The 18511-nt window shown below is 42.5% G+C and overlaps 1 protein-coding gene across 1 annotated transcript in view; it reads right to left on the reverse strand.

Annotated features, from left to right (window-relative positions):
* LOC102120083 (galectin-10) overlaps positions 1 to 17664 on the reverse strand; it is a 28119-nt gene extending 10455 nt beyond the window's left edge. The window contains exon 1 of the mRNA XM_065534320.2: positions 17496 to 17664. Coding sequence (XP_065390392.1) covers positions 17496 to 17510 — 15 coding nt within the window. The 5' untranslated portion in view covers positions 17511 to 17664. The remainder of the gene's footprint in view (positions 1 to 17495) is intronic.
* Between the last annotated feature and the right edge of the window lie 847 nt (positions 17665 to 18511).

The following is an 18511-nucleotide window of genomic DNA, read 5'->3' on the forward strand; positions in this document are numbered from 1 at the left end:
TTTCTTTGCTTCCTCTTCTCACAAATCTCCTTGAAAGAAGTGCATATTCCTTAAGTATTATTAATAACAAAATATCAAAAGACAATAGATGTTGGCATGGATGCAAAGAAAAGGGAATGCTAGTACACTATTTGTGGGAACATAATTGATTCTACCTCTATGGAAAACAGTATGGCGATATCTCCACAAATTAAAAAAAGACCTAGCATTCCACCTAGTAATCCCAATACTGGGTATATATGCCCCACAAAAGAAGTCATTATATGAAAAGACACTTAAACTCTTATGTTTATTGCAGCACTATTCACAATAGGAAAGTCACAGAATCAAAGTAAGTTTCCATCAACAGTTGATTGAATAAAGAAAATGTGCTACATATACAACAGGGAATACTAAGTAGCCACAAAAAAGTGAAATTCTGTCCTTTGCAGTGACATGGATGGAACTGGAGACTATTATCCTATGTGACCTAACTCAGAAGCAGAAAATCAAATACTGCATGTTCTCACTTACAAGTGGGAGGTAAATGATGGGTACATATGGACATAAACATAGAAATAATGGGCACTGGGCACTCTAAAATGGGGCAGAGAGAGGAGGGAGTGAGGGTTGACAGATTATCTATTGAACATGACGTTCAGTATTTGAGTGACGGGTACACTAGAAGCCCAATCCCTACCATTATGTAATACGCTCAGGAGAAAAAACATGCACATGTGCCCCCAAATCTAAAATTAAAAAAAAATTTAACCCTCTTTATGGAGGGTTTAAAGGATAAAGTATAACTATGCAAACTTTCATATAATAATAGATGAAAATATATATATTGATTACTCAAAAGGAAAAAAGAACTACATAGTCTTACTTTCTTCTAATTTCTTCATTCATCTCCCCTCAAACTCAGTCTGAATGGCCTTCTATCCTTCCACCTCATAGAAATGATTCTGTTAAAATCATTAATGGCCTGCGTATTGCTAAACACAATGGTCAGCGGTCAGGCCTCATCTAACTTAACCTGCCAGTTGATTATTCCTTCCTTCTTGATAAATTTTCTTTACTTAGCTACCAGGACACTGACCTCTCCTGGTTTCTTCTCATCTCACTGTTTGCTCCATCTCTGTGTTCCTTACTGCTTCCTCTTTTTCTCCTGACTTCTTTATCTTGGATTGACCCAATGCTGTTTCTCTTCCTTTTTAGCTGTACTTACAACCTTGGTGATGGCAATCTCTCAGATTTGAAATGTTATCTATCTGTTACAACCCTCCAATATATATCCCAAATCCAAATCTCTCTACTAAACTCTAAACCATATATTCAACTCTCTGCACTTGGACATACAAAAGCATCTCAAGTTCAAGATTCCCAAAGCTGAGCTTCTGATATCCTTCTCCCTTAAACGTGTTCTATTCACAGCTTTGCCAATCTCAGTTGATGGCTTATTCAACAGGGCAGTGCCTTGGGCCAAATCCTGGTAATTACTCTCAATTCTTCCCCTTTTACCACACCCCACATCCAATCCACCAGAAAATAGAGTTTGCGCTTTTTAAAAAAACATATAAATATTCTGACCAATTCTACAAGATCCACTTCTATGATGCCAAAAAATCAGGATTAAATACATCCAATGATTGTTTTCAGAGACAGATATTTGTATGTCTGGACCCATTGAAAAACAAACACCACTGATGTATCTTCTGGGAGCCAGTATTTCTTACCTGATGGTTGCTGTAAGGACCCTCCTATTATTCTCTACTCAAGGGAACATAATGCGATTAGTGTGCGCGTAAGTAAACCTAAGACACAGTTGAAGATGGAAAGATGATTTTATTAGTTTGAAAGCCAATTACGAAGGCAGAGGAGGAAGATGGCAGAATAAAAGGCTCCGCTGATCATCCTCCATGGAAGGACAGCAGGTTAACAAGGACCTGCCCAGAAAAACACCTTCATAAGAACCAAAACCAGGTAAGCATTCATAGTACCTGGTTTTAACTTCATATCACTGAAAGAGGCACTGAAAAGATAGAAAAAACAGCCCTGAATCAGGGACATCATCTCCGCCCACCCCCCCCCCCCACAAGCCCCCAACCCCCCGACCACACACACACTCCCTGGCAGCAACAGTGTGGTATAGAGAGCATCTCTGGACAGTGGTGGAGGAAGAACATCAATTGTGAGGCAATGGACTTAGTGCTGTCCTGCTAGAGTAGAAAGAAGAACTGGACCAAACTCGGCTGATGCCTGCCCTGAAGGGTAAGCCCCAGTTCAGAAGCATTCGCTACAAGCTGACTTGAGGGCTTTTGGGTCCTAAGGGCACATCAGTGGTAGACTGGCAGTGTTCCTCATGGCCTGGAGAGGCAATGGCTACAGAATCAGGCTTCTCTGCCTTTGGAAAGGGGACAGAAGAGTGGGAAGGACTGTGTCATGTAGTTTGAGGGCCAGCTCAGCCACAGTATAATAGAACACTAGGTAGACTTCTAAGGTTATTGAGTCCAGTCCCTGACTCCCAGATGGGACTTCTGGACCCACCTGGGGCCTGGGAGATCTCCTTGACCTAAAGGGAAAAACACAGGCCTGGCTGGCTTTGCTGCCTGCTGATACTAGAGCCCCAGGGCCTTGAGTAAACATAGGCAGCAGCCTGGCAGTGGTTACGGCAGATGTTGGGGGAGACTCAGTGCTGTGCTGCCATCAGGTATGACCTAGCATGCTTATAGTGGTGGTAGCCACAGAGGTGTTTGTGATGCCTTTTCCCCAGCTCCAGGCAGCTCAGCACGGAGAGATTCTGTATGTTTGGGAGAAATTTAGGGAAGACAGCAGAGTCTCTGCCTGGTAATCCAGAGAACACTCCTGGATCTTGTCCAAGACCGTCAAGGCCATACCTCTAACAATCTGTTAAGAACACAAATCTCCTTGAAAGAAGTGCCTATCACTGATGTTTATTGCGGCACTATTCACAATAGCAAATACTTGGAACCAAGCCAAATGTCCATCAATAATAGACTGGATTCAGAAAATGTGGCACATATGCACTATGGAATACTATGTGGCCATAAAAAAGGACGAGTTCATGTCCTTTGCAGGGACATGGATGAAGCTGGAAACCACAATTCTCAGCAAACTACCACAAGAACAGTAAACCAAACACCACACGTTCTAACTCATAAGTGAAAGTTGAACAATGAGAACACATGGACATAGGGAGGGGAACATCACACTCTGGGCCCTGTCGAGGAATGGGGGGCTAGAGGAAGGATAACATTAGGAGAAATACTTAATGTTGGTGACGAGTTGATGGGTGCAGCAAACCACCATGGCACGGGTATACCTATGTACCAAAACTGCCCGTTCTGCACATGTACCCCGGAAGTTAAAGTATGATAATAATAAAAAAGAAAGAAGTGCCTACTTCTTGATTATTATCATGTTATTGGGCTTGGGGCATCCAATGAAGTAGACACAGCTTAGGTCACCACACCCAAGTTCCTTCAAATATCTGGAAAGCCTTCCCAGGAAGGACGGCTATGAATAAGCACAGCCAGTGAAGATGACAATAAATACCTAATCCTCCAATGCCTAGTCACTGAAGAACATCTATTAGCATCAACACCATCCAGGAAAACATGAACTCACCAGATGAACTAAATAAGGGAGCAGGGACCAGGGACCAGTCTTGAAGAAACAGAGATATGTGTTCATTCAGACAGAGAATTCAAAATAGCTGTGTTGAGGAAACTCAAAGAAATTCAAGATAACATAAGAGGAATTTGGAATCCTATCAGATGTATTTAACAAAGAGACTGAAATAAAAAGAAAGCCAATTAAACTGCTCCACTGACATGTTTCCAGATACAAGGTCTGTAAACCACTTTTTTCAATGATTGTGGGAAGCAGAAAGGTGATGTCAAGGTAATCAGCAGCACACCCAAGGGCCACCTCAAGGGCTTTGAATTACTTTCAGCAGAGTCAATCACAGTGCTGTCAAGCAAATAAAAATAGAGGGAGGCCAACAATATCAAGAATACTTCAGAAATATTGGGAAAGAATTTTCTTTAAATAGTGAACAACAACAACAACCACCTTCCATTTTTGGAGTTACTTCAATAAAACTGCAACCTCGCCATCAATTAAAACTTTAAGGCCAGAACCATAAAGAAATGTCCATCTCTTGATCTCGTTCTTCTGCTAGCTGCGGCCCCATTTCTTTGCCTCCTCTTGCCAGAAATCTCTCTGAAGGAAGTACATAGTCTTTGGGTAATATTAAAAAGTCAAAAAACAACAGATGTTGGCATGGATGCAGAGAAAAGGGAATGCTTGTATGCTCTTCGTGGGAAGGTATATTGGTTCTACCTCGATGGAAGACAGTGTGGAGATACCTCAAGGGATCAAAAACAAAGCTACATTTTTACTCAGCAATCCCACTATTGAGCACCTACCCAAAGGAAAAGAAATGATTATATAAAAAAGACACCTGGACTCGTATGTTTATTACAGCACTATTCACAATAGCAAATTCATGGGACCAACCTAAGTGTCCATCAACACTTGACTGGATAAAGAAAATCTGCTACATATACACCATAGAACACTATGTAGCCATGAAAAGCATGAAATCTTGTCCTTGGCAGAAACATGGATGAAGCTGGAGTCTATTATCCTAAGTGAACTAACTCGGAAGCAGAAAATCAAAACTGCATGTTCTCACTTCTACAAGGGCGGTGAATGATGAGTACACATGAACATAAAAATGGAAATAATAGACACTGGGGACTCCAGGAAGTGCAAAGAGAGGAGGGAGTTAGGATAGAAAGACTGCCTTCTGAACACAATGTTCAGTATTCGGGTGATGGGTACCCCAGAAGCCCAATCCCTGCCATTATGCAATACACCCATGTAACAAACATACACATGTACACCCTGAATGCAAAAGTTTTGAAAAAAAAAAAAAGAATCTTGACTTTCTTTATGCAGGGTTTAGAGGGTAAAATAATTAAAGCATATGCAAGCTTTCATATAATAATAGACGATAAAATCATATTGATTACTCAAAAGGAAAAAACTGACTATTCTTACTTTTTTATATTTTCTTCATTTATTTCTTTTTAAACTCAGTCTGAAATGGCCTTCTCTCTTTCCACCTCATAGAAATGATTTCTGTAAAAGTCACTGATGGCCTGCACATTGCTAAACACAATGGTCAGTTATCAGTCCTCATCTTACTTAACTTGTCAGTTGATTACTCTTTCCTCCTTGATAAACTTTCTTCACTTAACCACCAAGACGCTGGAATCTCTTGGTTTCTTGCCCCATCTCAGTGTCCTCTACTGCTTCCTCCTTTTCTCTTGACCTCTTTATCTTGGATTGACCCAATGCTGTTCCCCTTCTCTTTTGTAGCTGCACTTACTCCCTCGATAACCTCAACCTCTCAAGTTTGAAATATTATCTGTTACAAGCCCCAAATTTATATCTCCATTTAGACCTCTCTACTAAACTCTGATCTCATATAGTAAACTCTCTGCACTTGGTCATACAACAGGCATGTCAAGTTCAAGGTTCCCAAAGCTGATCTCTTGATATCCTTCTCCCTTAAATGTGTTCCATCCACAGCTTTGCCAAGCTCAGTTTATGAATTCTTGGCCCGTCTAGTGTCTTGGGCAAAAATCTTGATAGTAATTCTCTGTTCTCTTTTTATCACATCCCACATCCAATTCACCAAGAAATACAGTTTGCTCTTCCTTTGAAACATATCAGTATTCTGACCAGTTCTACCATCATACACTTCCAGGATGCCAACAAAACAGGATTAAAAACATCTAATGGTTTTTTTCAGAGTCGTTTGTTTTCTGGGACCCACTGAAGAAACGCCACTGAGGGACATTTCTTCTGAGGGACAGTATTTCCTACGTGATTGCTGGTGTAAGGACTCTCCTATTATTCTCCACTCCAGGGACCATCAAACAATTGGTGTGTGCATAAGTAAACCTAAGACACAGGTGGAAATGTAAATATGATTTTGTTAGTTTGAAAGCCAATTACGAAGGCAGAGGAGCAAGATGGTGGAATAGAAGGTTCCACTGATTATCCTCCCTACAAAGATGCCAAGTTAACAAGTATCTAACTCGAAACAAACAAACAAACAAACAAACAAACAAAACTTTCATAAGAACCAACAGTCAGGTGAGCACTTGTAGATTCTGGTTTTAACTTTATCTTGCTGAAAGAGGGACTGAAGAGAGAAAAAAAAAACAGCCGTGAATCTCAGGTACCACCTGCCCCAGCACTCCCTGGGTGCTCCCTGCATAGCGGTACAGAGATCTCTGGGAGCTGGGAGAGGAAGAACACAGCACTGGTGAGGGATTGAACTCAGTGCTGTCCTGTTAGAGCAGAAAGGAAAACTGGACCACATTCAGCTGATGCCTGCTCATGGAGGAAGCGCTAGCCAGAGGGGAGTCAGATCCCAGTGATCTTGAACTTGAGTGAACTTGAGAATCTCACCACTGACAGCTACAGCATTCTGTGTCTCCAAGGAACCTGGAAAGGCAGTCTAGGCTGTAAGGACTGCAACTCTTAGGCTAGTCCTAGTGCTCAACGAGGGCCAGAAACAGGGGACTTGGAAACAGTGCACATGCCAGAAACAGTGCACATGACATACCAAAACACCAGCTTGGGCAGCCAAGGGAGTACCGGCATCTCCTCCCCTAACTCCAAGCTGCACAGCTCACAGCTCCAAAACAGACCCCTTTCTTTCACTTGAGGGGAGGAGAGGGAAGAATGGGGAAGGCTTTGCCTTGCATCTAAGATATCAGCTCAGTCACAGCAGGATAGGGCACTGGTTGGAGGCATGAGGCCCCCGTTCCAAGGCCCTAGCTCGCAGATGGCATTTCGACACAGCCTGCGCCAGAAGGAAACTTGCTGTCTTCAAGGAAAGGACTCATTCCTGGAAGCATTCATCACCTGCTAACTGAATAGTTATTTATCACCTTGGACCCTGAATAACATGCAGCGATACCCAGGTACTATGTTGAGGGCCTTGGGTGAGCCTCTAAGACCTGCAGCTTCAGCTGAGACTCAGCACATTCCCATCTGTGGTTGTTATGGGGCAAGGCTCTTGCTTGAGTAAAGCAGAGGGAAAAGTAAAGGGGACTTGGTCTTGCACCTTAGGTACCAGCATGGCCACAGGGAGTAGAGCACCAATCAGGGTCTTGGAGTCACTGACTCTAGGACTTGACTCTCGAACAGCAATTCTGAACCTGCCCTGGGCCAGAGGAGAGCCCACTGCCCTGGAAGGTGAGCCCCAGGCCAGGCAGCATTCACTTCAAGCTGACTGAGCCCTAAGAGAATGTCGGAGGGAGTCTGGCGGTGTTCCTTGTGGCCTGGAGTGGCAGTGGCTATGGGGTGACCACGGCCTTTGGAAAGAGCAGGGAAGAGTGGGAAGGACTATGCCTTGTGGTCTGAGTGCCAGCTCAGCCACAATACAATAGAACACCAGGTAGGCTTCTAAGGTTTTTGACTCCAGTCCCTGACTCCTGGATGACACTTCTGGACCCACCTAGGGCCTGGGGGACTTTGCCACCTGCTGATATTAGAGCCCCAGGTTCTTGAGCAAACATAGGCAGCAGCCAGGCAGTGGTTACAGAAAGCCTTGCAGGAGACCCAGTATTGTGCTGGCTTCAGATCTGACCCAGAGCAGTCATAGTGGTTGTGGCCACAGTGGTGTTTGTGTCACCTTTCCACAGCTCCAGGCAGCCCAGCACAGAGAGACTCTATGTTTGGGAGAAATTAAGGGAAGAGAACAAGAGTCTCTGCCTTGTAACTCAGAGAATTCTCCTTGATCTTGTCCAAGACCATCAATGCGGTACCTCTAAGAGTCTGCAAGAAGCATCATGTTACTGGGCTTGGGGTATCCTCTAAAGCAGATACAGCTTAGATCACCATACCCGAGTTCTTTCAAATATGCAGAAAGCCTTCCCAAGAAAAATGGCTACAAATAAGCCCAGACAGTGAAGACTACCACAAATACCTAACCCTCCAATGCCTAGACACTGAAGAACATCTATTGGCATCAACACCCCATCCAGGAAAACATGACCTCACCAGATGAACTAAATAAGGCACCAGGGACCAGTCTTGGAGAAACAGAGGGATGTGACCTTTCAGGCAGAGAAAATAGCTGTGTTGAGGAAACTCAAAGAAATTCAAGATAACACAAAGATGGAATTCAGAATGCTTTCAGAAGTATTTAACAAAGTAACTGAAATAATTAAAAAGAAAGACAGCTAAACTTCTCTACTGACATGTTTCCAGATTCAAGGTCTATAAATCACTTTTTTTCAATGCTTGTCTGAAGCAGAATGTTGATTTAAGGATATTAGCAAATAAAAATATAGTGAGGCCAACAATCTTAAGAATGCTTCTCAAAAAGTAGTGAAAAATATTCTTCAAATAGTGAACAAAAAAAAAAAAAAGCCTTTCCATTTGTGAAGTTGCTTCAATACAACTGCAACTTCTCCATCAACTAAAACTTTTGATCCAGATAATAGAGAGAAGTCCATCTTTTGATCTCATTCTTCTGCTAGCTGTGGCTCCATTTCTTTACTTCCTCTTGGGTGTTATTAATAAAATATCAAACAACAACTGATGTTGGCATGGATGCAGAGAAAAGGGAATGCTTGTACACTGTTCGTGGGAAGGTAGATTGGTTCTACCTCTATGAAAATCAGTATGTGGATATCTCAAGGGATTAAAAATAGAGCTCGCCTTTGACCCAACAGTCCCGCTACTGGGTACCTACCCAAAGGAAAAGAAAAACCTGCACTCCTATGTTTATTTTTACTTACTTTTTTTTTTTTTTTTTTGAGTTTTCTCTTGTCGCCCAGGCTGGAGTGTAATGGCGCGATCTGGGCTCACTGAAACCTCTGCCTCCTGGGTTCAAGCAATTCTCCTGCCTCGGCCTCCCAAGTAGAGTAGCTTGGATTACTGGTGCATGCCACCACGTCCAGCTAATTTTTCTATTTTTAGTAGAGTCAGTGTTTTGCCTTGTTGGCCCAACTAGTCTCGAACTCTTGACCTCAGATGATCCACCTGTCTCAGCCTCCCAAAGTACTAGGATTACAGGCATGAGCCACAGCGCCCAGCCTGCTCTCCTATGTTTATTCCAGCACTAGTCACAATAGACAATTCATGGAACCAATCTAAGTGTACATTAACAGTTGATTGGATAAAGAAAATATGCTACATATGGCCAGTGTAGCATATTATTTGAGCACAGTGGCTCACACCTGTAATCCCAGGACTTTGGGAGGATCATGAGCCAGGCGGATCACTTGAGGTCAGGAATTCGAGATCAGCCTGGCCAACATGGTGAAATCCTGACTCTACAAAAAATATAAAAATTAGCCGGACGTGGTGGCACCCATCTGTAATCCCAGCTTCTCGGGAGGCTGAGGCAGGAGAATCACTTGAACCCAAGAGACGGAGGTTGCAGTGAGCTGAGATCGTGCCACTGCACTCCAGCCTGGGCAACAGAGTGAAACTCCATCTCAAAAAAAAAAAAAAGAAAAGAAAAGAAAATATGCTTCCTATACACTGTGGAATACTATGTAGCAATAAAAAAATAAAATCATGTCCTTTACAGCAACGTGGATGAAGCTGAAGGCTATTATCCTAAGAGAGTTAACTCAGAAGCAGAAAATCAAATTCTGCATGTTCTTACTTAAAATGGGAGGTAAACGATGCATACACATGGACATAAAAAATGGAAATAATAAACACTGGAGTCTCCAAAAAAAGGCAGAGAGAGGTGGGAGTAACGACTGAACGATTACCTATTGAACAGAGTGTTCAGTTTTTGAGTGACGGGTACGCTAGACGCCCAGTCCCTAACATTGTGCAATACACCAATGTAACAAACATGCACAGGTGCCCCCTAAATCTAAAATTTTTGAAAAAAGAAATCTTGAGCATCTTTGTAAAGGATTTAAAGGATAAAACAAGGAACAACCATGCAAGCTTTCATATAATAGATGAAAAAATTATATTGATGACTTAATATGAAAAAAAGAACTGCATAGTCTTACTTTCTTCTAATTTCTTCACTCATTTCTCCTTAAACTGAGTCTGAAATGGCCTTCTCTCCTTCCACCTCATAGAAATGATTCTGTAAAAGTCATTAATGGCCTGCATATTGCTAAACACAATGGTCAGTTATCAGGTCTCATCTTACATAACCTGCCAGTTGATTATTTCTTCCTGCTTGATAAACTTTCTTCTCTTAGCTACCAGGACACGGAACTCTCTTGGTTTCTTCTCATCTCGCTGTTTGCTCCATCTCGATGTCCTTTACTGCTTCCTCCTTTTCTCTTGACTTCTTTATGTTGGGTTGACCCAATGCTGTTTCCCTTCTGTTTTTCAGCTGTACTTACTCTCTTGGTAATCTCAGCCTCTCACGTTTTAAATGTTATCTATCTGTTACAAGCTCCAAATTTATATCCCCAATCCAGACCTCTGTACCAAACTCTAAACTCATGCATTCAACTCCCTGCACTTGGACATACAACAGGCATCTCAAACTCAAGGTTCCCAAAACTGAGCTCCTGATATTCTTCCCCCTTAAACATGCTCCATCCATAGTTTGCCAATCTTAATTTATGACTTCCTCATCGGCTCAGTGTCTTGGACCAAAATCCCTGGAGTCATTCTTGATTCTTCTCTTTTCATGACCTCCCACATCTAATTCACCAGGAAATACAGTTTGCTCTTCCTGTAAAACATATAAATATTCTAACCAATTCTACCAGCTCTACTTCCACCAATCTGATCTGAGTTACCATTTTCACTGGAGGATTACTGTCATAGCCTTACAAATAGTCTTTCTTCTTCTGTCCATGCCTATCCTTAGTCCATTCCGTACACAGCAGCAAGGGGGATCCTTTTAAAATATAAGCATGATCGTATCCATCCTCTGTCCATGGCTCCCATCTTTCACTTAAAGTCAAAGTCCTTACAATGGTCCATAAGTTTCTCTGTGATCTATTTTTCCATGTTCTCTTCAATTTCATCTCACACCTCTTTCCCCCTCTACTCCACATGCAGTGGCCTCCTTGTTGCTCCTTAAAACTTCTATTGATACTTCCTCATAATGGTCCTTATCAGTAGCTAATATCCCTGTCTGAAACCTTTTTCTCCAAGGCTCACTGACTGTTTCCCTGAGTCATTTGATAAAGATCAAGGCAAATCCTACATCTCCCTCTGAGTGAGGAGGTCATCTGGACACGAATCACTGAACACATGTAACAGTGAAACAGCAGAGGAACCACCAAAACAAACTCCACTTTTGTTTAAGAGGCTTTTACCCATTCCTGCATGTAAGTTAAGATAATTATAAAGCACTGAGATAAAACACAAAAGCAACCATATAGTTTTTTAAATGAACTGTGCAATTAAAGGGGAGATATGGAAACAACTAACTATGTTTTCCTAAAGATTTATAGGAGCATTGTGACTTAACCAAGGACAAAGAAGTTCCTAATCTTCTCAGAGCCTCACGTGCACCCATATGCCTGCAGTCCTCAGTCACCTCTTGATCCCAACCCCTGAGCATAGTTTCCTCATATCGTCCTCCCGTAAGAACCCTCCAACCAGCCTGAGAAACTTGAGATGGTCTTTGCAACCCTAGCCTGCCACCTCCTTAGGTTGCTGGTTCCCAGTAAACCTGCTTCTCCTCCCACCAACTCTCATCTCTTGACTTTGGCTCTTGAAGTGGCGAGCAGCTGAACCTAGATTTGGTTGCACACATACTGGCCCATAGTGCAAAACAGAATGTGTTTATGTTTGTCAGTGAGCATGGTTGGATTTATGTAATTTTCTGTTTTCATGTATTTTTATCCAAGTTTGGAATTAGTTGTATGTAAAATGTGTGTCTATGCCCCCGAGTGTGTGTGTCTGAATTCAGATTAATATCTCCTTGTCAGGGGCATGCCTGTGTCTCTTAACTGCGGGAGGAAACCATGCTCTGTGTCCTGATTCTACCTGGGCATCAATGCAGGAAACAAAGCCTTGGCTTTCACCTACTGATGTATCCATCTCTCCCACATCTCAACCCTGCTGACTGTCTGTTTCCCTGACTGTGGGTAATATGATGAAGATCATGACGAACCTTATGTCCTCCTCTAAGGGAGTGGACCATAGTTTGTGTTAATGGAAGGTGAAGGGAAAGGCAGAAGTATTAGCATGTCTCAGGGACATGTTCTGTCCATGTGCCTCTGCAGATTATAGTCCCCATGGGTACTTTCACAGGCTACCTTGAGTGCCTGCAGCTTTTCCAGGTACATGGTACAAGCTGTCAGTGGATCTACCATTCTGGGGTCTGAAGAATGGTGGCCGTTTTCTCACAGCTCCACTAGACAGTGCTCCAGTAGGGACTCTATGTGGGGACTCCAGTCCCACATTTCCCCTATGCACTTCCCTAGTAGAGGTTCTCCATGAGGGCTGTACCCCTGCAGCAGATTTGTGCCTGGCTATCCAGGCATTTCCATACATCCCCTGAAATCTAGGCAGAGGTTCCTAAGTCTCAACTCTTGCCCTCTGTGCACCCATAGGCTTAACACCACATGGAAGTTGTCAAGGCTTATGGCTTGCACCCACTGGAGTAGTGACCTGAGACATATTTGGGGGCCTTTTAGCCACAGCTGGAGCTGGACCAGCTGAGATGCAGGGAGCAGTGTCCCAAGATTGTGCAGGGCAGGCAGCAGAGCCCTGGGCCCAGTCCACAGAACCATTCTTTCCTCCTAGGCCTATGGGCCTATGATGGGAGGGACTGCTGTGAAGGGCAACAAATGCCTTCAAGGCATTTGTTGTCTTGGTTGCTCTTCACTTACGCAAATGTTTGCAGCAAACTTGAATTTCTCCCTAGAAAGTGAGTTTTTCTCTCCAACCACATAATCAGGCTACAAATTTTCCAAACATTTATGCTCTGCTTCCCTTTTAAATATAAGTTCCAGTTTCAGATCATCTTTGCTCATGCATATGAACATACACTGTTAGAAGTTGCCAGGCTACTCTTGAATGCTTTGCTGCTTAGAAATGTCTTCTGCAAGATGCCCTAAATCACCTCTGTCCAGTGTGAGATTCCACATATCCCTAGAGCAGGGGCAAAATGCCACCAGTCTGTTTGCTAAAGCATAGCAAGAGCAATGTTTATTCCAGTTCCCAATAACTTCCTCATCTCTACCTGAGAACTCCTCAGCCTGGACTTCACTGTCCATATCACTATCAGCATTTCAGTCACAACTATTCAACAAGTCTATAGAAAGTTCAAGCCGGGCGCGGTGGCTCAAGCCTGTAATCCCAGCACTTTGGGAGGCCGAGACGGGCGGATCACGAGGTCAGGAGATCGAGACCATCCTGGCTAACACGGTGAAACCCCGTCTCTATTAAGAAATACAAAAAACTAGCCGGGCGAGGTGGCGGGCGCCTGTAGTCCCAGCTACTCAGGAGGCTGAGGCCGGAGAATGGCGTAAACCCGGGAGGCGGAGCTTGCAGTGAGCTGAGATCCGGCCACTGCACTCCAGCCTGGGTGACAGAGTGAGACTCCGTCTCAAAAAAAAAAAAAAAAAAAAAAAAAAAAAAGAAAGTTCAAAACGTTCCCTCGTCATCCTGTCTTCTTCTATCCCTCCAAACTGTTCCAATCTCTGCCCATCACCCAGTTCCAAAGTTGCTCCCACATTTTCAGTTATCTTCATAGAAATGCCCCACTCCTAGTACCAATTTTTGGTATTAGTCCATTCTCACACTGCTATAAAGAAATACCTGAAACTGCGTAATTTATCAAGAAAAGATATTTAATTGGTTCACCATTCCACGGGGTGTATAGCAAGTGTGGCTAAGGAGCCCTCAGGAAACTTACAAGCGTGGTAGAAGGTGAAGGAGAAGCTGACATGTCTTACATGTGGCTGAAGCAGGAAAAAGAGAGAGTGAAGTGGGGGTTGCTGCACTTTTAAACAACCAGATCTCATGAGGACTGACTCACTATCATGAGAAATGTGAGGGGAAAATCCACCCCCATGTTCAAATCACCTCGCTCCTTTCTCCTCCCTCCTCCAACATTAGGGATTACAATTTGACTTGAAATTTGGGAGGGGACGCAGGCCAAAACCATAGCAGTGAGGGAAGGACACCATACTCAATGGTGCTGGAAAAACTGACAAGCCACATGTAGAAGAATTAAACTGGATCCTCAACTCTCGTCTTACACAAAAATTGACTCAAAGTGGATCAAAGACTTAAATCTAAGATGTGAAACCATTAAAATCCTAGACAATAACATTGGAAAAACTCTTCTAGACATTGGCTTAGGCAAAGAATTGATGACTAAGAATCCAAAAGCAAATGCAACAAAAATAAACAAATGAGACCTAACTAAACTAAAAATCTTCTTTGTAGTACTCTTCTTATCAGCAGAGTAAACAGACAACTCACAGAGTGGGAAATAAATATTTACAAAGTGTGCATCCAACAAAAGACTAATTTCCAGAATCTACAAGGAACTCAAACAAATCAGCAAGAAAAAAGCAAACAATCCCATCAAATATGGGCTAAGGACATGAATAGACCATTCTCAAAGGAAGATATACAAATGGCCAACAAACATATGAAAAAATGTTCAACATCACTAGTGATCAGGAAAATGTAAATCAAAACCACAATAGGATACCACCTCATTCCTGAAAGAATGGCCATAATCAAAAAACAGTAGATGTTGGCTGGATGTGGTGAACAGGGAACACTTCTACACTGATGGTGGGAATGTAAACTGTTAACGCCGCTATGAAAAACAGTGTGGAGATTCCTTAAAGAACTAAAAGGAGGACTACCATTTGAGCCAGCAATCCCACTACTGGGTTTACCCAGAGGAAAAGAAGTCATTATTCGAAAAAGATACTTGCACATACATGTCTATAGTGGCACAATTCACAACAGCAAAATCATGGAATTCACCCAATTGCCCATCAATCAACCAGTGGATAAAGAAACTGTGGTACATATACATACAATGGAGTAATATGCAACCATAAAAAAGAATGAATTAATAGCATTCGCATTGACCTGGATGAGATTGGAGACTATTATTCTAAGTGAAATAACTCAGAAATGGAAAACGAAACATCTTGTGTTCTCACTGATATGTGGGAGCTAAGCTATGAGAATGCAAAGGCATAAAATTGATACAACGGACTTTGGGGATTTGGGGAAAGAGTGGGAGGGGGCAAGGGATAAAAGACTACAAATAGAACTCAGTGTATACTGCTCTGGTGGTGGGTGTACCAAAATCTCACAAATCACTAATAAAGAATTTACTTATGTAACCAAATACCACCTGTACCCCAATAACTTATGGGAAAAAATAAACTGAATTGACAAGTTCAAAAAAATAAAATAAAATGCAATAAAATTTCAGTACAGAGACAAAAAAGATACACAAATAGCCAATACACTTATGAAAAAAATGTTGAACATCACTAATCATCAGGGAAATGTAAATAAAAACCACAATGAAATACCAACTTACTCCAGCAAGAATGTTCATAAATAAAAAGTTAAAAAATAAAATATGTTTGTGTGGATGTGGTGAAAATGGAATGCTTTTACACTGCTGGTGGGAATGCAAACTAGTACAACCTTTATGGAAAAGAGTATGGAGATTCCTTTAAGGATCCAGCAATTCCATTACTGCGTATCTACCCAAAGAAAAAGAAGTCATTATATGAAAAAGACACATGCACACACACACATGTTTACAGTGGCACAATTCACAATTACAAAAATATAGAACCTACCTAAATGCCCATCAAACAATGAGTGGAGAAAGCAAATGTGGTAAATATGCACCATAGAATACTACTCAACCATAAAGCAGAATGAAATAATGGCCACTGCAATAACTTGGATGCAACTGGAGGTCATTATTCTAAGTAAGCAACTCAGGAGTGGAAAACCAAATACTATACGCTCTCACTCATAAGTGGAAGCTAAACCATGAGGATGCAAAGGCATTAAAATGGTATAATAAACTTTGGGGATTCAAGGGAAGGGTGGGAAGGGTGAGGGATAAAAAGCTGCATATTGGGTATAGTGTAAAGTGCTCAGGTGAAGGGTGTACCAAAGTCTCAAAAATCACCACCAAAGAATGTATCCATGTAACCAAAAACCACCTGTACCCCAAAAATTATTGAAACAAAAATATATATAACTATTAGAATATGAAACATTCTACCATAAATACACATGCACACAAATGTTCATTGCAGCACTATGCCCAATAGCAAAGGCATGGAAACAACCTAAATGCGCATTTATGACAGACTGAATACAGAAAATGTGGTACATATACACCATGGAATACTATGCAGCCATAAACAAGAACAAGGTCACGCCTTTTGGGGGAACAGAGATAGAGCTAGAGGCCATTATCCTCAGCAAACTACTGCAGAACCAGAAAAAACATACTGCATGTTCTTATAAGTGGGAGCTAGATGATGAGAACTCATAAACACAAAGAAGGGAACAACAAACACAGTGGCCTATTTGAGAGTGGAGGGTGGGAGGAGGGCAAAGAGCAGAAAAAAATAACTGTTGGGTACTTTGCTTAGTATCTGGATGATGAAACAATCTGCACAACAAACACCCATGACAAGGGGTTTACCTGTATAACAAACCTGCACATGTACACTTGAGCTTAAAAAAAAAGTTAAAAATGGTAAAAACAAATAAATTGAGGAAATGTTTTAAATTTTCTCTTTTATTCCATCTTCTCAGCCCCTTACTTACAAATAGAGGCCCACATACACCAACGTTTGGGACCATCACGGTGTCCTTGGCGACTCATAATCCCCAAGATCCCCACCAGTTAAGCCACCCGGGATCCACATTGACACACATTGAAGATACACAGCTGCTTCATCAGAGGCCCTGCTGTGTGGGGAGGAACCTTCACATGCACAAAAGGCCACATGCATGTTCCCAGTTGAACACCCAGTCACATCCCCGCACACACCCATGGACACACAAAGCCACGCCACTCACTGAGTCACACACGCCTGCTCACTGTGTGCACATAAAGATGCTCATGCACTGGTCTGGCTGTGCTCACACACACACATCCCAGACAGGAAGACAAAGCACACTCACCCACTTACACTCAATCACACACCCACCTGTCCTGGTGGGCCATCCACCTCCCACCTAAAATCACATGATCTCAGCAGAGTTCACTCTCATCAGACACCACCACACACTCACAGAGGGTTACACTGGTCCAGGGTCCACACCTCACACCCCACAAGCATCTCAGATACTGTAGCCTCAGGGGTTCTCTTCCACACACCCACAACTGTCAGTAAAGCATTCACAGCAGGAATGCTCATATTTTCATCTCATAAAATCTCCCATTTCTTTCTTGGTTTGTGCGACGTGAGATTATTGAAGGCTGTGCCTTTTCAACTCACGGGTAGAGATGACATTGTTCTCTCTTTCTGGGCGAGCTTCGGAATTGTGTCCAGTCTTCTGAGTGAATCTCTTGAGTTGCAGCATTTAAATGATCCCCCTTTCAACCTTGCCCTCTGGCTTCATTCCAGATTCCAGGCTCCTCCCAGCAAGATTCCCTTGCAGCATGAGAAAGGGTCAGGTGTCAGACAGAAACTCGGTCACAGCTATAGCTATTTGCAGGTCTGTGTCTGTAATGCAGCAGAAATGACGGTGAGGAGGTATCAGGATGTGGATTGTGTTACCAGGGAAATGCATAGATAAGGATAATGATATGAGGGGTAGTGATTGTAATGCCCATGCTTTATGCCTCTCAGGTCTTTTCTCCATTATGTAGAATCTACCCAGAAGGTAGAAATTTTCCTAATTTGTACAATAGCTAAGAAAAAAAAATGTTGGAGATTTTGGGGAACGATGTTAGCCCTAGAGGTAATTCTTCTCTTTGCCTTTAAAGGTTCTGGGAGAGCACTGACCTTGATCCTCAGGAGGATCTGGGAAGAGAAGTAGAGAAAGTTCTTGCATAAACCTGTCCCACACTAGGACACTTGGCTCTGCCAGGTGAGGGCCACACTCATCTGCCTGACACGAACCTGGGCTCTAGCTACACCGTCTTCTTCCTCTTGGTGTCCATGTAAATCAAAGTTTCAGAGACACTGTTTCCCCTGCAGATTCTAGGAGAAAAGTGAGATTTATTTTTTTCTTTGATTTTTTTTTTTTTACTTGTATTTTAGGTTCAGGGATACATATACAGATAAAGTAGTGTCATGGGGTTTGTGGTACACATAATTTCTTCATCTGGGTACTAAGCATACTTAGTACTAAGGTACTAAGCATTTCTTCATCTGGGTACTCAATAGTTATCTTTTCTGCTCCTGTCCCGCCTTTCACCCTCCAGCCTCAAGTAGGCCCCAGTGTGTGTTGTTCCCTTCTTGGTGTCCACGAGTCTTATCATTTAGTTCACAATTATAGGTGACAACAT

The sequence above is a fragment of the Macaca fascicularis genome, chromosome 19 (assembly GCF_037993035.2).
Source record: "Macaca fascicularis isolate 582-1 chromosome 19, T2T-MFA8v1.1".
Classification (NCBI taxonomy): Eukaryota; Metazoa; Chordata; class Mammalia; order Primates; family Cercopithecidae; genus Macaca; species Macaca fascicularis.